This window comes from Ahaetulla prasina, chromosome 8 (genome assembly GCF_028640845.1).
Source record: "Ahaetulla prasina isolate Xishuangbanna chromosome 8, ASM2864084v1, whole genome shotgun sequence".
Classification (NCBI taxonomy): domain Eukaryota; kingdom Metazoa; phylum Chordata; class Lepidosauria; order Squamata; family Colubridae; genus Ahaetulla; species Ahaetulla prasina.
This window is the reverse complement of record NC_080546.1, coordinates 17,004,245-17,022,653: the sequence shown is the minus strand read 5'-3', so window position 1 is coordinate 17,022,653 and position 18,409 is coordinate 17,004,245. Positions and strand designations below refer to the sequence as shown.

Here is an 18,409-nt window from a genome sequence, read left to right as displayed (position 1 = left end):
ATAAAGGGGGCGTTTCCCTTTTTTCCCGCCTTTTTCTTCCTTGTGTTCTGTATGCTGTTTAAATTTACCTCATGATGTTCCTGTGTCCTTTGACTATCTTGTGTTCTTTCTTTCTGGATGATGACAAACAAACTCTTGCAAGTTTGAATGTTAAATATATTTATGACTAGTTTAATGAAAAGAAGGACTAGGGGAGACATGATAGCGGTGTTCCAATATCTCAGGGGTTGCCACAAAGAAGAGGGAGTCAAACTATTCTCCAATGCACTTGAGGGTAGAACAAGAAGCAATGGGTGGAAACTAATCAAGGAAGAAGCAACCTAGAACTAAGGAGAAATTTCCTGACAGTTAGAACAATTAATCAGTGGAACAACTTGCTTCCAGAAGTTGTAAATGCTCCAACACTGGAAATTTTTAAGAAAATGCTGGATAGCCATTTATCTGAAATGGTGTAGAGTTTCCTGCCTGGGCAGGGGGTTGGACTAGAAGACCTCCAAGGTCCCTTCCAACTCTGGTATGATGATGATGATGGTGATGATGATGATGATGATGATGCATATATAAAAGACTACCAATTTATATTACTGGCTCTGACTTCATCCAGACAGCTGCTACGCAATTCCACGACACTATCCAATGTCCCAAATTTTTGTGGATATATATATATTTTATTTTTTAACAAAAAAGAACAACAATACATAACATACATTGACATAACGTACATTAACATAGAAACTATGTTCCTTCTTTACATCAGCTTTGTTTCCTTATTCCTGTCATGTTTACATCCTTGTTCCAAATGTCCCAAATTTTGAAAAGGACCATTTGTTCTCCCAGCAGCTGCAGTTCACCTAAACTGAAGAAGAACATGGAATTTTCCATAAGGATCCAATTTGGTATTTTACCCATTCTATCTTTTAACATGTTTCTTTCCCGTTTTAGAAAGAAGAAAAAAGCTTAAGCTCGGAGGTTTGTTTTTTCTTGAATAATACAGCAAACCAGGGTCCTTTTTTAAAAAAAAATAACCAAAAAATGTCCCAATTACAAAATGTATCAGTTGATAATAATGTCATATTGCTACCTCTGAATTGAGATAAATATGACGATATCTCGGCCCAAATAGTTGAAAAAGGTTTTTTAGATGATTTGAGTTCAGCTCGTTGGCCCTTGGAGGAATACAAATTAAAGCATTTCTTTTGAAAACATCCTGTGAAGTAGACACCACCGTCTCTCTGGGTGTTACTAACTGGTTCGCTGGCAGTGCTTTTATAGTTTTTGAGGTTTTCTACATTTCAATTTAATTTAAGGCCATTCGTCTATGTTGCTCATTTTGGAATGACTGAAGATATGCCTCAGCTGACAGTGTGATGTTTTTTCAGGTATTTGAAGAATACCGTACTCTCAAAAAAGTCATGCTTGCTCAAGGCTAACTGCATCCAGCTCCTTTGCCTATCCAGTAGGAAGGGGGAAAATCAGAAATCAATATGGCAGCATTCAAAAACAGGTTCTTATTCTCTCTTGGGGGTTTTTTTGGGGGGGCGAGAGCTTTCCTTCAAGTCATCTGGTGATTGCCTGGGCATCCATGCTGTTTTCTTGGCAATATTTTTCAGCAAGTTTTGCCTTTGCCTTTTTCCTAATATAGCTAGTGACCTCTGGTGGGTTTCAAAATTTTTTTACTACCGGTTCTATGGGTGTGGCTTGGTGGGCTTGGGTTGGTAGGCGTGGCAGGGGAAGGATACTGTAAAATATCCATTCCCATCCCACTCCAAGGGAAGGATACTGCAAAATCCTCATTTCTTCCCGATCAGCTGGGACTTGGGAGGCAGAGAATAGATGGGGGTGGAACCAGACAGAATTTTTACTACCAGTTCTCCGGACTACTCAAAATTTCTGCTACCAGTTCTCCAGAACTGGTCAGAACCTGCTGAAACTCACCTCTGCTAGTTACTGAAAAAAGGTAAAGGTTTCCCCTATCCTGTCGTGCCCGACACTAGGAGACATTGCTCATCTCTGTTTCCTAGCTGTGGAACCCAGCATTGTCCAACGAAATCCAGATGACTTCATAGCTAAGTCAGGATTTGAACTCATTTTCTAAGTTTCTAGCCCACTGCCATTAACCCATCTCTGTTTCCTAGCTGAGGAACCCAGCATTGTCCAATGAAATCCAGATGACTTCATGGCTAAGTCAGGATTTGAACTCATTTTCTAAGTTTCTAGCCCACTGCCATTAACCCTACACCAAACTGGCTCTCTTCAATCTTCTAAGACATTCTAGACTTGGAATTCCCATGCTTTGGGTGAGGAGAAAAAGAAGGGTTCTCTTATGAATTTGACAAATTAGAATGCTTTCCCAAATTGGTGCTATTGAATGAGGTCTTAATAGAAACCATCCATTCTACCCTGTTACAAATGTTAAACTGAGGAATGGCCATAATTAGGGGCATTTGTCTATGGAATGGAACAACTCGTCCTGACCAACTCGCCCCAGCTGTCCCTCTGTGGCTGACTTGCCATGGCTGACTTACTGTAGCCAACTCGCCACGGGACAATTTGCTGCAGGACAATTCAACATGGGATAATTCAACAAAGGGAAGAGTAGAATTACAGCTCACCCCAGCCTCAAGGACTTCTAACTTGAGAAGGTTCAAAGCTAAAACAAGGCAAGGCCCATTGCAATTCACTTGTCTCTTATCTTGTGTTGAATTGTCCCATGATAAGTCAGCCAAGGTGAGATGGCCGCAGCAAATCAGCTGCAGCAAGTTGTCCTAGACCCACTTGTCTTAAATACAGAAACTTACAGGTTATGGTTCTTAGTATTCTTTGAAGAATCTGATACAAGGATGCAGGAAGTTTTCTTGTTTCTGGAGATGCTGGAGAGCAACGTCTAGTCAGAATAGCTACTTGTAGGATAAATGTACAAATAGTTTAACCCCATTAAGGTGTCTTTGTATTCTCTACCAGTGTAGCTGAACTACAAATCTAGGAAGTTGGTAATGTATTGTTATCAAATAGTACAGACATTTTAAGCATTATATGATGACTACAGTTGATAACAAAGTTAGACAATTTGTTACCCTCCACAAATTGAGGATTTTGATTTCAGCCTACACTATGGGTAGTTAACAAGGAATTATGGGAGCTGAACTCCAAACCTTCTGAAAGGCACCAAATTGTCTTGTTCCTCCCCATTTCCAATTTTACTTTTTATACCAAATGACAGACGCTTGCACTTCTGACATTTGGGGGGGAAAAAATCTCCAAAGTGCATGGTATACATTTGTTTGTCTTTGGGAGTTTTATTTTGCTTTGGGTTCCTTTCAATGTCATATATTATGGAATTGCTACTGCAATGACAAATCTTCGATGACATTTTGCATTAGTCACAAAGAAATTCCTAGGTTAAGGATCAGTGAACTGAATTGGATTGCGGGAAAATATCCTGATTGATTGTGCACATCAGTCATTTCCATATTTATGTGGTTTTGAGCCAACTCTAAAAAGAGTCAAAGCATACTCAAGTTCACCAAGGAACTGTGGAAAAGCCTGAGTAAATGGAAGTGTCCTTATTTTAGCAAATTGCTAATAAGTGCCTATGAAACAAGTATTAGGTTTCCTTTCAGAAAATTCAATGAGACTCTTATTTCAGTTTTATTGATCGGAACAAATTGTCATAACAGCCAGGCATGCCATCTTAACCTCAATCATTCAGGAAGAATCCCTGAAGTCATTAATATTGTAACCCACAGCATCCCAAGTATTTTATCTTCTGTGCTTGCCAAAGAAGGTAGAAGAATTATGCTACATTAATCTGACCGCCACAGGGACCAATCTAGACAGTTGTCAGGAGTCAGCCCTGACTTGAAGGCACCAGAAAACAAACAAGTAAATAAAATAATTAAACTATGACACAAACTCTAAGATATATCTTACCACAGAGATCCTTTGGCTCAGTCATCTCAGAAGATTAAATTTTGTCTGATCTCTAGGCATTGCCAGGACTTTCTTTCCTTCCAGATGGAATATACAGCTTGAGGCTCTAGGGCCACTCAAGGTCCACAAAGCCGTGGTTCCATCCTCTGCAGAAAGATCTCCAAAGGATGACACCATATATTCATTATAAGAGAAAGACAGTTAAATTATTAAATACATGACTGACAATGAAACATATAAAATATATTTAATTTTAGCTAAATGTGTATACAAATGATTATTTTTCCCTGTCTTGAGAAAACCGGTAGTAGAAATTTTGAGTAGTTCAGAGAACCGATAATAAAAATTCTGATTGGCATCGCCCCCATCTATTATCTGCCTTCTAAGTCCCAGCTGATAGGGAGGAAATGGGGATTTTGCAGTAACTTTCACTGGACTGGGAAGGGAATGGAGATTTTACGGTATCCTTCCCCTGGAGTGGGGTGGGATTGGAGATTTTCCCACCAAGCCACGTCCACCAAGCCATGTCACGCCCACTAAGCCACACCCACAGAACCGGCAGTAAAAAAATTTGAAACCCACCACTGTATTCAACCACCCAGAATCCTACTGTAACACAGCTCATAGCCTGAAAATGTGTGCCTTAAGCACAGTGCTGATGTGCTTTGCCATTATCATTATCAAAAAGTTTGTTCAGCTTGCCAGCCTAGTCTACAATCCTGGTTCTTCTTAAAGTTTCTCAACCAAAAACAACTTTTCAGGGTCATTTATTCCAGGAAATAATGGTAACCCAATCTGACACATTTATTTTATTTTAAAAAAATCAGGCATTAGAAGCTAGACAATCTTCCATCTTTTCCTGTTCTATCATAATGTAACTACCTTCCCCTTATAGACCACCTTCTTCAAGTTGAGTTCAACTGTAAGTGATTTCATAAACCAGGGGTGTCAAATTTAAGGCCTGCGGGCCAGATCCAGCCCACAGGGTGCTTAAATCCAGCCCATGGGGCTTGCCTGGAAATATCAGAGGACCTGCCCATGGTGCCTCTGCCAGCTAAAATGGGCTGCATGTGCTCCCCCACCCCGCACCTCATTTTCGCACTCCATAGCCTCCTGCAGCATTCTGCCAGCCAAAAACAGGCCTTGCAGGGCCCCCGTGTGACCTGTTTTTGGCCACCCCAGCCTCTAGTAGCACTCTGCTGGCCAAAAACTGGTTACGCGGGGGCTTTAGAAGGCCTCCACGTGGCCCATTTTTGGCCGGCAGAGTGCTACAGGAGGCCATGAAAGGCAAAAATAAGGATGGGGGCCCGCACACAGCCCGTTTTAGCTGGCAGAGGCACAGCGGACCGGTCCTTTGATATTTCTAGGCCAGCCCTGTGGGCCAGATTTAAGCATCCTGTGGGCCGGATCTGGCCTACGGGCCTTGAGTTTGACACTCTTGGTTTATGAAATCACTTAGTTAAACACCCTGTTTTGGCTGGCAGGGTGCTACAGGAGGTGTCCGTCCTGCCTCCCACCCGCTGCCCCCCCCCAAATGGCCCGCGGAGGAGAACAATGCTGATCCAGCCCTCAAAGGAATCTAGTTTTACACCCCTGTCATAAACAGTTCCATATAATTTTCTTGGCAACACCTTGGAAGTGGTATGTCATATTCATCTAGGAAGATTTTTCAAGCACTCTAGACTTCAACACAACTCTGATAATTCCAAATGATCAAAGCACTACATAGCTTAATCCAACCTTGCTTATGTCTTTAAAATAAAGCAAGATCAGCTAATTATGGAGCAATGATGTTTTTAATAGATCTAGACCTGAGTCCTCAGATCTTCAGAATATGGTAATATACTGACATAATCATCTAGATATTACAAATTCAGTAACTTCAGAAATCCCACGACACCCTTCCTCCTCATATATAGATGGCTGACACATTACTTTGATATCAAAAGTGAATCAGAATGTTTTTTCTTTAGAGAATACATTTGTGAAATTTGCTGATATTGATCAGACAGAATGATAGGACAGACAGAGCATGGCTGCCTTGTCAGTTTTCCTTCCAGAAGAAAAATATAGAGAGAGACAAAATGCAAATACTTGTAGGGAAAAGTAGGATGTGTTGCTTAAAAGACACAGAAATATATAGTTCCTCATACCACATCCAGTTCAGAAGAGCCTTCTTCAAAGATGAAGTGAACATCAATTCTCAAATCCCATGCAAGTTCCGGATTCTGAAAGTTTCTTTGCGTGTTTATTCAAATTTATATAGCTTCCCTTCTCAACAAATGACTCTTGGTGGTGAAGAGAGTTAAAATTTAAAAATATATAATCATTACAAAATTTAAAATACACAGTGGCCAGCCAACATTAGCCCAAATAACTAGCATAACCAATAACCTTGGTGTTCATAAGCATAACCAAGCACCATAATCCTGGGGCCCCAGATCCAGGCTCAGTATCAGTTTTTTAGGGCTTTATGAAGACCAACAAGGACACTACGGGAAAAAAACCCATGTCTTCTAGATCCTGCCAACCAACATTCTTTGGCCAAGAGACCAAAATTATGCCATCTGGCTTGATTGGATTAGGTAGTTTAAAACAACTGTGGAAAGAAAGTCCCTCCAGTATCCATGTCCAAAGGCAAGCAAATCTTTAAAGGTGACAACTTGCACCTTGAATTGCATCTTTAAAGGTGACAACTTGCACCTTGAACCAGCTTCCAATGGAGCTCATGGAGAAGTGGTGTTATATGTGCCGAATAACTGAGGCTATTTACCTGTGCTGCCACATTCTGTACCAGGTACAAGTTTCTGAACTCTCTTCAAGAGTAGACTCATTTGGAGTGAGCAGGACCCTCCAGTCCAAGCATGGATGCAACTAGCACACAACCCAAAGGTGTGCAAAGGTTTCTGATCAGGAATGGTGAGTCCAGGAGGGCACCCGGATTACTCTCTGGGTCTGCCTGTTATGACCTAGGCCCAAGTAGTTATTACCAGACACAATCAGCCCTTAATAACATATTTGATTAGAACATCTAAGAATTACTTCATTCTCAGTGTAGTCCAAATTAAGTCCAAAATAAAGTCCTTCAGAAAAAGTCTTTCAACCTTTGTCTTCTTTGGCACCCTGCCAAAGGCTTTTCTTGGCAAGAACCCCATGAAGTTCAGAAACAGGAGACAAAAAACAATTGTAGCAATGTTGCTTTCCTACAAAGAGCCCAAGAGCTGTTGCTGCTCTTTTAAGCCTTATGGGAGGGGCCAATCATCTCCTGGCCTTACTCCAGAGTCGTCCTTTTTGCTTCAGCTGCTCTTGCCTTCTGGCAGCTCTTCTCATGCATGCACTAGGAACAGGCTCCTCCTGTTCCTCTGCCTCTCTGCTGTCCACCTCTGGAGCCTCTGGAGTCCACGCATCACTCCCAGATGGCCCTGGCCCCAACTCTACTCCAATGCAGAGCCCTTGTCCAGGCCTTCCCCTGACTCCAGGACTGGCTCATCGTCCTCCCCAGCCTCCTCACTGTTTGACTCCATTGCCAGGTCCGCTGGCTGCTGGCAGACCACAACACTGCCATCCAAGAGCAACAATGGAACCTTCCAGCATCAGAATGTGCAAACACCGAGAGCCTCTTAGTTTTGCTTGAGTTGAGCTGGAGCCTGTTGCACCTCATTCAAGCCCTCACAGCTTCCAGACACACTGGGACAGGACATCTATGGCATCGCTCAGGCAGCCAGGGTAGATAAAGCTGGATATCATCAGCATAGCTGATGTCCAACTCATTCAATCTTTTTTTAAAAAAAAACTATTTTGCAGTGAATTGGCAGGCAATGTAAGGATGAAGACTGGATAATATGCAAGAATGGCAAGAAATAAGATGATTATTTAAAATGAATGTATGTAAATTAATTACATACATTAGTATATTTACATACATGGAAAATCGAGATGTTAACATCCGCAGTGTTTCCAAGCTTTGTGAGAATACATGAATTCCTTGCAAGTAGAAAACAGACTACTTGGACATGGAATGTAGAATTGGAAATATTATAAAAGTTCGTACTGGAACTAGCATACATCTGTCTCAATTGGTGGTGTTGGCAGTAAAAGTGGTCTTGAGAAAACAATATGTGTTTCATATGTAGAAACTAACCTTTATGCAAATCATTATGCATTGCTGCAGGCACATTTCAAATTGGGCTCAATTCTACAATTCCCATTTTTTTATCTTTTCATGTAGAGACACAACATGTTGTATGGCTGGATGGAAACTTAATTAAGGAGAAATCCTTAGAACAAGGATTTGTTCTAGAACAAAGAAGAAATTTCCTGAGGGATGGAACTTTTCAAGAAGAGATTGATAGGCCTTTGTCAGAAATGGTATAGGTCTCCCGCTTGAGCAGGGGGTTGGACTAGAAGACCTCCAAGGTCTCTTCCAACTCTATTATTCTACATTCTAAACTTCTATGGAATGTTTGCTCAGCAAATATTCAAGCCCAGCCCAAAACAGCTGGATAGTTACAATGCTTGATTTACACAGCAGTGCCACTTTCTGGCTGTTTGCAAAGTTGCAATTTTTACAACTTTTCCGGTTTAAGTTAAATTATAGGCTTGTGACAGTGTTGCTGTCCTCTCACAACACTGTGACTTTGTGCCTTGCTCTGAGGAAGCATCCATCACTCAGGGTCGAATCTGTAAAGCAATACTACAGAGGACTCAAGCACTGTGATAGGAATCCTACTTATATGACAAATATTTTGAAAAACTAAACAATGACTAGGTTCATACAACATACTAAAACTTAAACTCATATTAACTAAATACAGTTGCTTTGCTAATGTAACATGCTATGCCCAAATAAAGAAACATTATTGGGCCTCTACCTGCAAATGCTTCAGGTTTCCTAGACAGGAATCTCTTTTGGCCAACAGATATTGTCATGTTGCATGGTGTGGAAGAAGAAAATGGTAGCATTTAATATATATGAGCTCAGAAATATACCAGACTGTTTTCAGTGAGTGGGGAGGAAGGGCTAACCCTATTTGTTTCAGCAGATATCCAGATATTGTGATACAGCAGTTTTTCCCCAAACTGGTCTTCTCCAATACTGTTCTAAAATTCCCAGCTAGCACAACTAATGATTTGCTGGGAATTCTGGACACTGCTCTCCCAACATATCAGAAAGGTCCCAAGCTGAAAAAGAAAAAGCTATTACAAAACTTCTAGATTGCTTGCTGTCTATGGAGATTCTCAATCATCCAGGTCATGGTTGTCCCAAAGGTCTTTTTCAAAAGGCAACTGGACTTTCTTTGTTTTTCCTGGAAGGTGTTTCGCCTCTCATCTAAGAAGCCTCTTCAGTTCAGAACTGAAGAAGCTTCTTGGATGAGAAGCAAAATGTTTTCAAGGGGAAAAAACAAGAAAGTCCAATTGCCTTTTGAAAAATAACTTTGGGACATTCTAAGTTGCTTGTTCCCATAAATTCCAAAATGTTATCTAAGAGAATTAGATCTGGTTGTAGGCCTAGTTATGGGTGCATAATTTTTGAAAAACTGTTTCTCTTGAATTTTCATAGAATCATAGAGCTGGAAGGAGGTCTTCAAGGCAGGAGCCAGGAGTCTTATACCATCCCAGTCAAATAGTTGTCCAGTCTATTTTTGAAAACCTCCAGTGATGGAGCACCCACAATCCTAGAAGGCAAGCTATTCCATTGATTAATTGCTCTTGCTCTCAAAAAAAACCTTACTTTTCTCCAAATGTTTTTGCTTAAAAACTAATGTATGAAGAGGAAGCATTTCTATTTTTCAAATACATATGTATTCTGCTATTATTGTGACACATCGGAATTCAAATCTTAATACAATATATTAAAGTGCCTTCTAGCATAAATATTATTAATATTAATAATATTATAATAATATTATAATATTATTAGCTCGTTACCTCTCGCTTGGATTATTGTAATGCTCTCTACATGGGGCTCCCCTTGAAGTGCACTCGGAGGCTTCAGTTGGTCCAGAATGCAGCTGCGCGGGTGATAGAAGGAGCTCCGCGTAGCTCCCATATAACACCACTCCTGCGCAGACTGCACTGGCTACCTGTGGCCTTTCGAGTGCACTTTAAGGTGTTGGTTACTACCTTTAAAGCGCTCCATGGCTTAGGGCCTGGGTACTTACGGGACCGCCTGCTGTTACCACATGCCTCCCACCGACCCGTACGCTCTCACAGAGAGGGACTTCTCAGGGTGCCGTCCGCCAAGCAATGTCGGCTGGCGGCCCCCAGGGGAAGGTCCTTCTCTGTGGGGGCTCCCACACTCTGGAACGAACTTCCCCCAGGTTTACGCCAAATACCTGACCTTCGGACATTCCGTCGCGAACTGAAGACACATCTTTTTATTCGCGCGGGGCTGGCTTAAATTGATTTTAACAAATTTCTTAAATTCTTAGTAATTAATTTTAAATGGGGTTTTTAGCTTATTATATATTTTACTTCTCAGGCTAATTTTAAAATAAGTTTTTTAACTGCATTTTAAATTTGTATATTGTACCGTCTGTTTTATTCTTGCCTGTACACCGCCCTGAGTCCTTCGGGAGAAGGGCGGTATAGAAATCAAATAAATAAATAAATAAATAATAAATTAAAACAGGCAATCAATTATTTGGTTTTTAAAAAACTTTTATTGCTAAGAAGAGGATTTCTTTATTTTTTAATTTAAGACCACTTGTATAAAAAGAAGGGATTAAAATATAATATTTTCCAATACAGCTATACATTTATTACAAAATATTACATACATCCCATATTATTAATGATATTTCTAAGGCTGCAGACCAGCTGACGTGCATTGGAATTTAACATAGGACACACATTCTCTTTGTCTCCTTTTGTGCAGTCCCTGTAGTAACTAAATTTCTTTAAGTGCCACTTAGTCACAAACCATTGAGTCTAATCTTAATACACAAATACACAAACCTATGTCATTAACATGTTATTCCTCTTCTTCCTTCAAACCCATAGGAAGTGTGCTGATAATCTGTTGACATCATGACAAAGAATTGGGACTTTCTCCCAAAGATTTGTTGTTGGATGGTATGGGAGGATCTGTATTGTGCCACCAGATTTCAGGAGTGCAAATTAGGGGGAAGGGGCACTCATGCATAAAAATAATAATAATGGTGGGGAACCCTGTGTACTTAAAGGGAAAACTTGCTGTTAAATTGATCATAGACACAATTTAAAACAGCAGTAAACCTCATGTCTTTGGATTGTTGTGAACACATACGCATGTGTGTAAACTGATTTTTTTTTAGTAGGCCTATGTGAAAGAAATGAATATCAGCCTCTAAAAAAATCTTAAATGACAGCTGAAAGATTTTGTGAAGGAAATCTACTGGCAGCCGCCATTGTTAGCCAAACTCTCAGTTTCTGCAAAATTCCTCAATTGTTTATTCTGAGAAATTATCACCCAGCTTTAACTGATATTTTTCTTTGAACTTAATTCTACAGCAATCAATGTGTGTCAAATCTTGCAGAAACTGATTTCATCTTCTTTGATATTTCTCAGGTGCATTTGTGCTTCATTGGAGCTGCTAGTTCTTCTAGAATTATCATTTCTATCTGTCAACTTTCACATTTCTAAAACAATTAAATAAATTAAAAGAAAGACTCCTGACCTCCGACTACTATACAAAGTTGGGTTTCTTTGTTTTTCGTGCATTAAATTAATACCCATCCTGGCAATCATTATCATCATAATCACTAAAGGGTTTGTTATGGTAAAAGTCAAGCATTAGTTTTCTGCTTTGAAGCTCCTTGCTTCTTGACCAACTGCTATCTTCCATGCTGTCAGACTGGCTCATAGTATTGTCTCTGGATTGACTGGGTCTTTCAATAGAATTGCTGACTTCCTCTTTGGATTCACTGGTTTCTGATGATTTGCTTTGCTGGTCTTGCCCTTCATCTGAATTACTGTCATCACTGCTGGCACTTTCTTCAGATACTTTGCTGCTCTCAGATGATGCACTTTGAGACAATCTGCTATTGTCCTCAACGGATTCTTTTGTGTCTTCAGCTGACTCTTCGCTCTCTTCCATAGAAGAGCTCTTCTCACTTGATCTGCTGTGGTGCCACTTGAATTCTCTGGATTCAGCGGCTCTTGGTGGCATGTTTCCTGATTTTTCAACAGAGTGACTCTCCTGAGATTTGCTAGGATTGCGCTCGTTTGATTCCTCTTCTGTCTCTTTAGACTTTTGCACAACTTTTTCTTGGGAGCTTCTGGTATTTTCAATGGAGCCACTCTTTACATCTTCTTCAGATACTGTGTCTTCATTCTCTCTTGATTGTCTAGAGAGTTCAATGGACTGACTATGAACATCATCTTCCCGTGATTGGCTATGTTTGTCTTCTCTGGAATGGCTGCTTGTGTTCTCTTTAGACTGGCTCTGATTATGCCCTCTGGTTGCATCTTCTTTGGACCAACTGTGCTTATCATCTTCTGTGGACTGGCTATTCTTATCATCTTCCCTAGACCGGCTGTGCTTATCATCTTCCCTGGACCGGCTGTGCTTATCATGCTCCCTGGACCGGCTGTGCTTATCATGCTCCCTGGACCGGCTGTGCTTATCATCTTCTTGGGATTGGCTATGCATATCTTCTCTAGAATGGCTGTTGAAGTCCTCTCTAGATTGTCCCCTGGATGAGCTCTCTACAGACTTTCCAGTATGACTGGTTTCATCTTCCCAGGATTGACTGGGAACATTTTCTGTTGATTGACTAATATCTTCTACAAGTTGGCTGTCTGCCTCAGAATTATCATCATCTTCTTTCAAGGATTTGTTCTGTTCATATTCAGGGCTGTTATCTTCATCTGAATCACCATCAGCATAATGATATGCTTTCCTTTCAAAATGTTCTACTGTTTTGCTACTGCTATGGATTTCTTGGCTGCTTTCTTTGAATGAATAGCCTCAGGAAGCATGTGGGAATCACTGCCATGGCTCTCAAAAGTCCTTGGCTCGTCTCCTTGCATTTCTTCACTTTGAAAATCGTATCCGTCCTCTTGGCTGCTGCTGTAACTATCACCTCCATGCCTTCTGCCATAATCAATAACGTGGTTGTCCTCTTTCTCAAGGTTTCTGCTTTCACTCCTCCAACTCCTACTGCTGCTACTATCATCAGAACGCCGACCTCCAGTATGACCACCATCCTGTTCTCCATGAGTTGCTGGAGGTTGCAGAGCATCTGCTTCACTTGGAGATTTAGTGTGCCCAGGGTCTTCATCGTTATTTCCATCTAAAGGGTCATCACCACTGGTATCTTCTTCAGATACTTTGCTGCTCTCAGATGATGCACTTTGAGACAATCTGCTATTGTCCTCAACGGATTCTTTTGTGTCTTCAGCTGACTCTTCGCTCTCTTCCATAGAAGAGCTCTTCTCACTTGATCTGCTGTGGTGCCACTTGAATTCTCTGGATTCAGCGGCTCTTGGTGGCATGTTTCCTGATTTTTCAACAGAGTGACTCTCCTGAGATTTGCTAGGATTGCGCTCGTTTGATTCTTTAGACTTTTGCACAACTTTTTCTTGGGAGCTTCTGGTATCTTCAATGGAGCCACTCTTTACATCTTCTTCAGATACTGTGTCTTCATTCTCTCTTGATTGTCTAGAGAGTTCTATCGACTGACTATGAGCATCATCTTCCCGTGATTGGCTATTTTTGTCTTCTCTGGAATGGCTGCTTGTGTTCTCTTTAGACTGGCTCTGATTATGCCCTCTGGTTGCATCTTCTTTGGACCAACTGTGCTTATCATCTTCTGTGGACTGGCTATTCTTATCATCTTCCCTAGACCGGCTGTGCTTATCATCTTCCCTGGACCGGCTGTGCTTATCATGCTCCCTGGACCGGCTGTGCTTATCATGCTCCCTGGACCGGCTGTGCTTATCATCTTCTTGGGATTGGCTATGCATATCTTCTCTAGAATGGCTGTTGAAGTCCTCTCTAGATTGTCCCCTGGATGAGCTCTCTACAGACTTCCCAGTATGACTGGTTTCATCTTCCCAGGATTGACTGGGAACATTTTCTGTTGATTGACTAATATCTTCTACAAGTTGGCTGTCTGCCTCAGAATTATCATCATCTTCTTTCAAGGATTTGTTCTGTTCATATTCAGGGCTGTTATCTTCATCTGAATCACCATCAGCATAATGATATGCTTTCCTTTCAAAATGTTCTACTGTTTTGCTACTGCTATGGATTTCTTGGCTGCTTTCTTTTGAATGAATAGCCTCAGGAAGCATGTGGGAATCACTGCCATGGCTCTCAAAAGTCCTTGGCTCGTCTCCTTGCATTTCTTCACTTTGAAAATCGTATCCGTCCTCTTGGCTGCTGCTGTAACTATCACCTCCATGCCTTCTGCCATAATCAATAACGTGGTTGTCCTCTTTCTCAAGGTTTCTGCTTTCACTGCTGCTACTGCTACTGCTGCTACTATCATCAGAACGTCGACCTCCAGTATGACCACCATCCTGTTCTCCATGAGTTGCTGGAGGTTGCAGAGCATCTGCTTCACTTGGAGATTTAGTGTGCCCAGGGTCTTCATCGTTATTTCCATCTAAAGGGTCATCACCACTGGTATCTTCTTCAGCTGTTAGATCACTTCCTCCTCTCTCCACAAAAGTATAAAGGACTTGTTCTGGGGTATAAACCATGCCGTCATTCTCAACATCAAACTGTTCTTTGGATATTTTGTTAGGCCCAAAAAGGTGACCTTCACTTTGGTCCTCCTGTGCCAGAAGACAAATAGGGGGGAAAACAATATAGGTTCATTGTAAGACTTCATAGGCTTCATAGAATAATTGTAGCTCTGGCTTCTATCCAGCTTCATTCATAAAAGGGCATCTTATAGCTACATTTTTAAAGCAGGGGTCTCCAATCTTGGTCCCTTTAAGACTTGTGGATTTTAACTCCCAGAGTTCCTCAGCCAGCTTTGCTGGCTGAGGGATTCTGGGTGTTGAAGTCCACAAGTCTTAAAGGGACCAAGGTTGGAGACCTCTATTTTAAAGTATATAACATTATTTCCTACATTACTGAAGGCAGTGGTGGAATTCAAATTTTTTTATTACCGGTTCTGTGGGTGTGGCTTGGTGGGCATGACAGGGAAAGAATCCTGCAAAATGTCCATTCTCTCCACACTCCTGGGGGAAGAATACGGCAAAATCTCCATTCCCTCCCCTGAAGGTGGAGCCAGAGATGGTATTTGCTGGTTCTCTGAACTACTCCAAATTTCCGCTACCGGTTCTCCAGAACCTGTCAGAACCTGCTGAATAGCACCCCTGACTGAAGGGCCTTCGAAAAGCAATGGTCATAAAATGTAATTTATGATTTGTAATCATAATAATAACAATGTACTGTATATTTAATAATTTATATTTAAACTGGTATTTTTATTTCTGAATAGCTGGCAGCTGCTACCACTTCTGTAATCTATGGTATTTTTGAAATCCATGTTGCAACTCTAAATCTTCCACAAATCACAATGTCAAAAAATAGGCATTTTAATTTTCTATCATTTAAAGGTAAGAAACACATCCAAACTGAACTCTGGCCCTTAAAATGGATTTTATGCAGTTAAAAATGCAAAGAATCCTTGCAATCATTCATCAGACCTTCTTATAGTCTTCCATAGACCTTTGGTCTCCTTCGCCATGCCCTAAATTAATTGCATTTTGTATTACTAAATGTTGACTATTCCTAACTTCCTAATTTTTTTTCTAATATCAAAATAACTTATACAAGAAAGTTTTGAAGACCTACCAATGACGTTCTGCCAGCAGATTCATCATCAGAATTCTCCTTATTTATTTCCTTTCGGTGGTAGTTGTCTGCCCTTTTCCTATAGACCATCTGATGTCCAAAATAACCTCCCTCTTCATTGTCCTGAGTGCTCCATTCATGATCATCTTCTGAAGAGCTCTCAAGGCTTCTGCTGGAAACCTCCCTGGGGAAACTGTTGCTTTCACAACTTTCACAGCTGTTGTCGCCAAGATCTCTTCTTTTGTCTTCTGTGCTTGAGCTTAGTCTGTTTCCTGCATCTTCAGCACTAAGATCTGTAGAGTCAGCTCTCTTGTTCAAACCTTCTTCAGCTGAAAAAGACTATCCAAGAAATGGAAATAAGTGTCAGCTTTGGAAGCCATACTGGGACGGAAACTTCCGTGCTGCCACTTTCTCATATGTGGGAAAGTAGGAGGAGGGGGGATTTAGTAGAGGGTTTGTCTTTAGACGTAATAGCATTCTTTCTGTCGGTCAAGGTCAGGCCAATCCTGCATCTGGAGAAGGAGTGGCTGGAGTGCTGTCTCGAGATGGGAGAGTTGGTGATTGGAGCATGTGATCAACTGCGGAGTCAGGGCATGGTTTTGGGGGTTTTGATTTACTGAGGGAAAACCCGGACCTCTCACATTTGGGTTTTCTCAGATGTGCCAGTTTACCTATTCTAGTAAAAAGAACTTTGAAAGATGCTTGCTTCGGAGTTTTTACTTGGAGTTGGGATTTTTTTTTCTGGAACGCTGAGGATGCGTTGCTAGATATATCTTCTACGTATTCATAGTATAATATAGAAACAAGACCATCTTATTGTCATCCCAAGAGCAAGTTAACATCAGATGTTTCAAGGAATATACCATCTGAGGATATTTCTATTGGCAAGACAGAACTCAGAAATGAGATGTTTTTCCCATTTTTTTAATGCAAAGGATCTTATCTCATTGCTTACAATGGGAGGGAATGTATCCATAGTATCTGCAGGTCTGATTGACACAGCGCAATCCATTGGATTTGCAATGTATCCTCTCTGAAGAACAAATCCAGACTCTCCACGTTAGCCTCATTACTAGAGTTTATAATCTGTGAGCCAGGATGTGATGTCTCTTTAACAATTTCCCTCCATGTCCACTTATAAGCTTATAAGAAGCACTAGTCAGGCATTATAAGAGTTCTGAATTTATTATTAATTAATTAATTAATTATGCCACCTGTCTCACTATCTCAAGTGACCCTGGGATGCTTACAAGAGCATAAAATATAGATCTAGAAACATTAAAAGCATTAACATTAAAATTAACAACAATTAAATAAAAGGTTAAAACTAAGAGCACAAACACTATGGACTATTGTCTCTCAATCAATCCGTCACCTCCAGCAAAGTTGGCCCCCATTGGGGCTCCAGGCCAACCAGCAGAGCAAGATTTGAAGGCCAGAAGGATTGAGGCAGATGTTACCTCAGAAGGCAAAATTTACATGGGTTAGATGAACTCTGTTTGATCAGCAGCTTGGACATCAGCAGCTAGGACAGCTTGGTGTAGGGTTTCCTGCCTGGGCAGGGGGTTGGACTAGAAGTCCTCCAAGGTCCCTTCCAACTCTGTTATTCTATATTCTACATTGGAGCAGCACTGGCAGAGGTAGGAAAGTCCACTCCCTAGCAACTGTCAGAAACCTCCACTGCAGCTTTAAAAAAAAATGAGAGAAAGCAAGATAAGGCTGCATGAGAGGAGTGGATGGATTGTTGTGTGACAGACAGGATGAGTGAGATGTGAGCAGTGGAGTGAGCAATGAAGCAGATAGCAGAGCAGGTGACAGATTGCGTGAATGAGGGAACAAGCAATGGAGCAGAAGTGACAGAGCAAGAGCAATAGGATGAGATAGAGTGAGCAAGAAAGCCCAAGAGAACAGGTGAAGAAGAGAGAAAAATGAGCATAAGAAAAGTAGCTGAAAGTAGACAAGAAAGAATGAGGGATATGAAGAAATTTTCAATCATCAGGTCATGGCTGTCCCAAAGGTGTTTTTTTTTTTCCAAAAGGCAACTGGTCTTTCTTGGGTATTTTTTTCTTCTCTGAAAATATTTCAGCTCTCATCCAAGAAGCTTCTTCAGTTCTAACTGACTGGAGGAGGAATGGAAGGATTTATATTCTTTGCCATCACCCTTGGGGGGGTCAGTCGTTAACTTTCTGAGAGTTGTGGAGGCCATTGAAAGGACTACATTGTAGATAGGACATAGGTTAGGTTCTATCCCTCACTCTCTGTTGAGGGAGAGCTGTTCGATTCTAACATGGGACCATCTATGTTAAAACATAGGGGCAGGGAATACAACAACACCTATCTCCTATTTAAATGCAGTCCTTTCAGCAGTCTCACAAAGGTTCCACACATGTTTACACTCTGATTTTGAACAGATGTTCTACGGACAATTTCTAAAATAATCTCAGTTTGTAAACAAATATTGAAGTTGATTTACTTACCCAGTGTTCTTTGGAGTTGCTGTGGTGTGCACCTGGGTATCTGGATACCTGAAAATATTAGAAGGGCAAATAAATATTTTTACTGTACATCTATTATGAGCTACTCAGAATCTGGTTTTAAAAAGGATGGCTGTACAAATGTTATCAATAAATAAATAAACCTCTTAAAAAGGAACTCTTGGCTTAGAGGGGCAAATGTCATTTCAA

At 40.9% G+C, this 18,409-nt stretch overlaps 1 protein-coding gene across 1 annotated transcript in view; it reads right to left on the bottom strand.

Annotated features, from left to right (window-relative positions):
* The window catches only part of LOC131203156 (dentin sialophosphoprotein-like), a 68,823-nt gene that overhangs the window by 27,075 nt on the left and 23,339 nt on the right, over positions 1-18,409 (bottom strand). Inside the window, exons 4-5 of the mRNA XM_058193108.1 lie at positions 14,342-14,418; positions 11,837-11,960 (exon numbers count right to left, since the gene is read on the bottom strand). Of these exons, the coding sequence (XP_058049091.1) occupies positions 11,837-11,960; positions 14,342-14,418 (201 nt within the window). The remainder of the gene's footprint in view (positions 1-11,836; positions 11,961-14,341; positions 14,419-18,409) is intronic.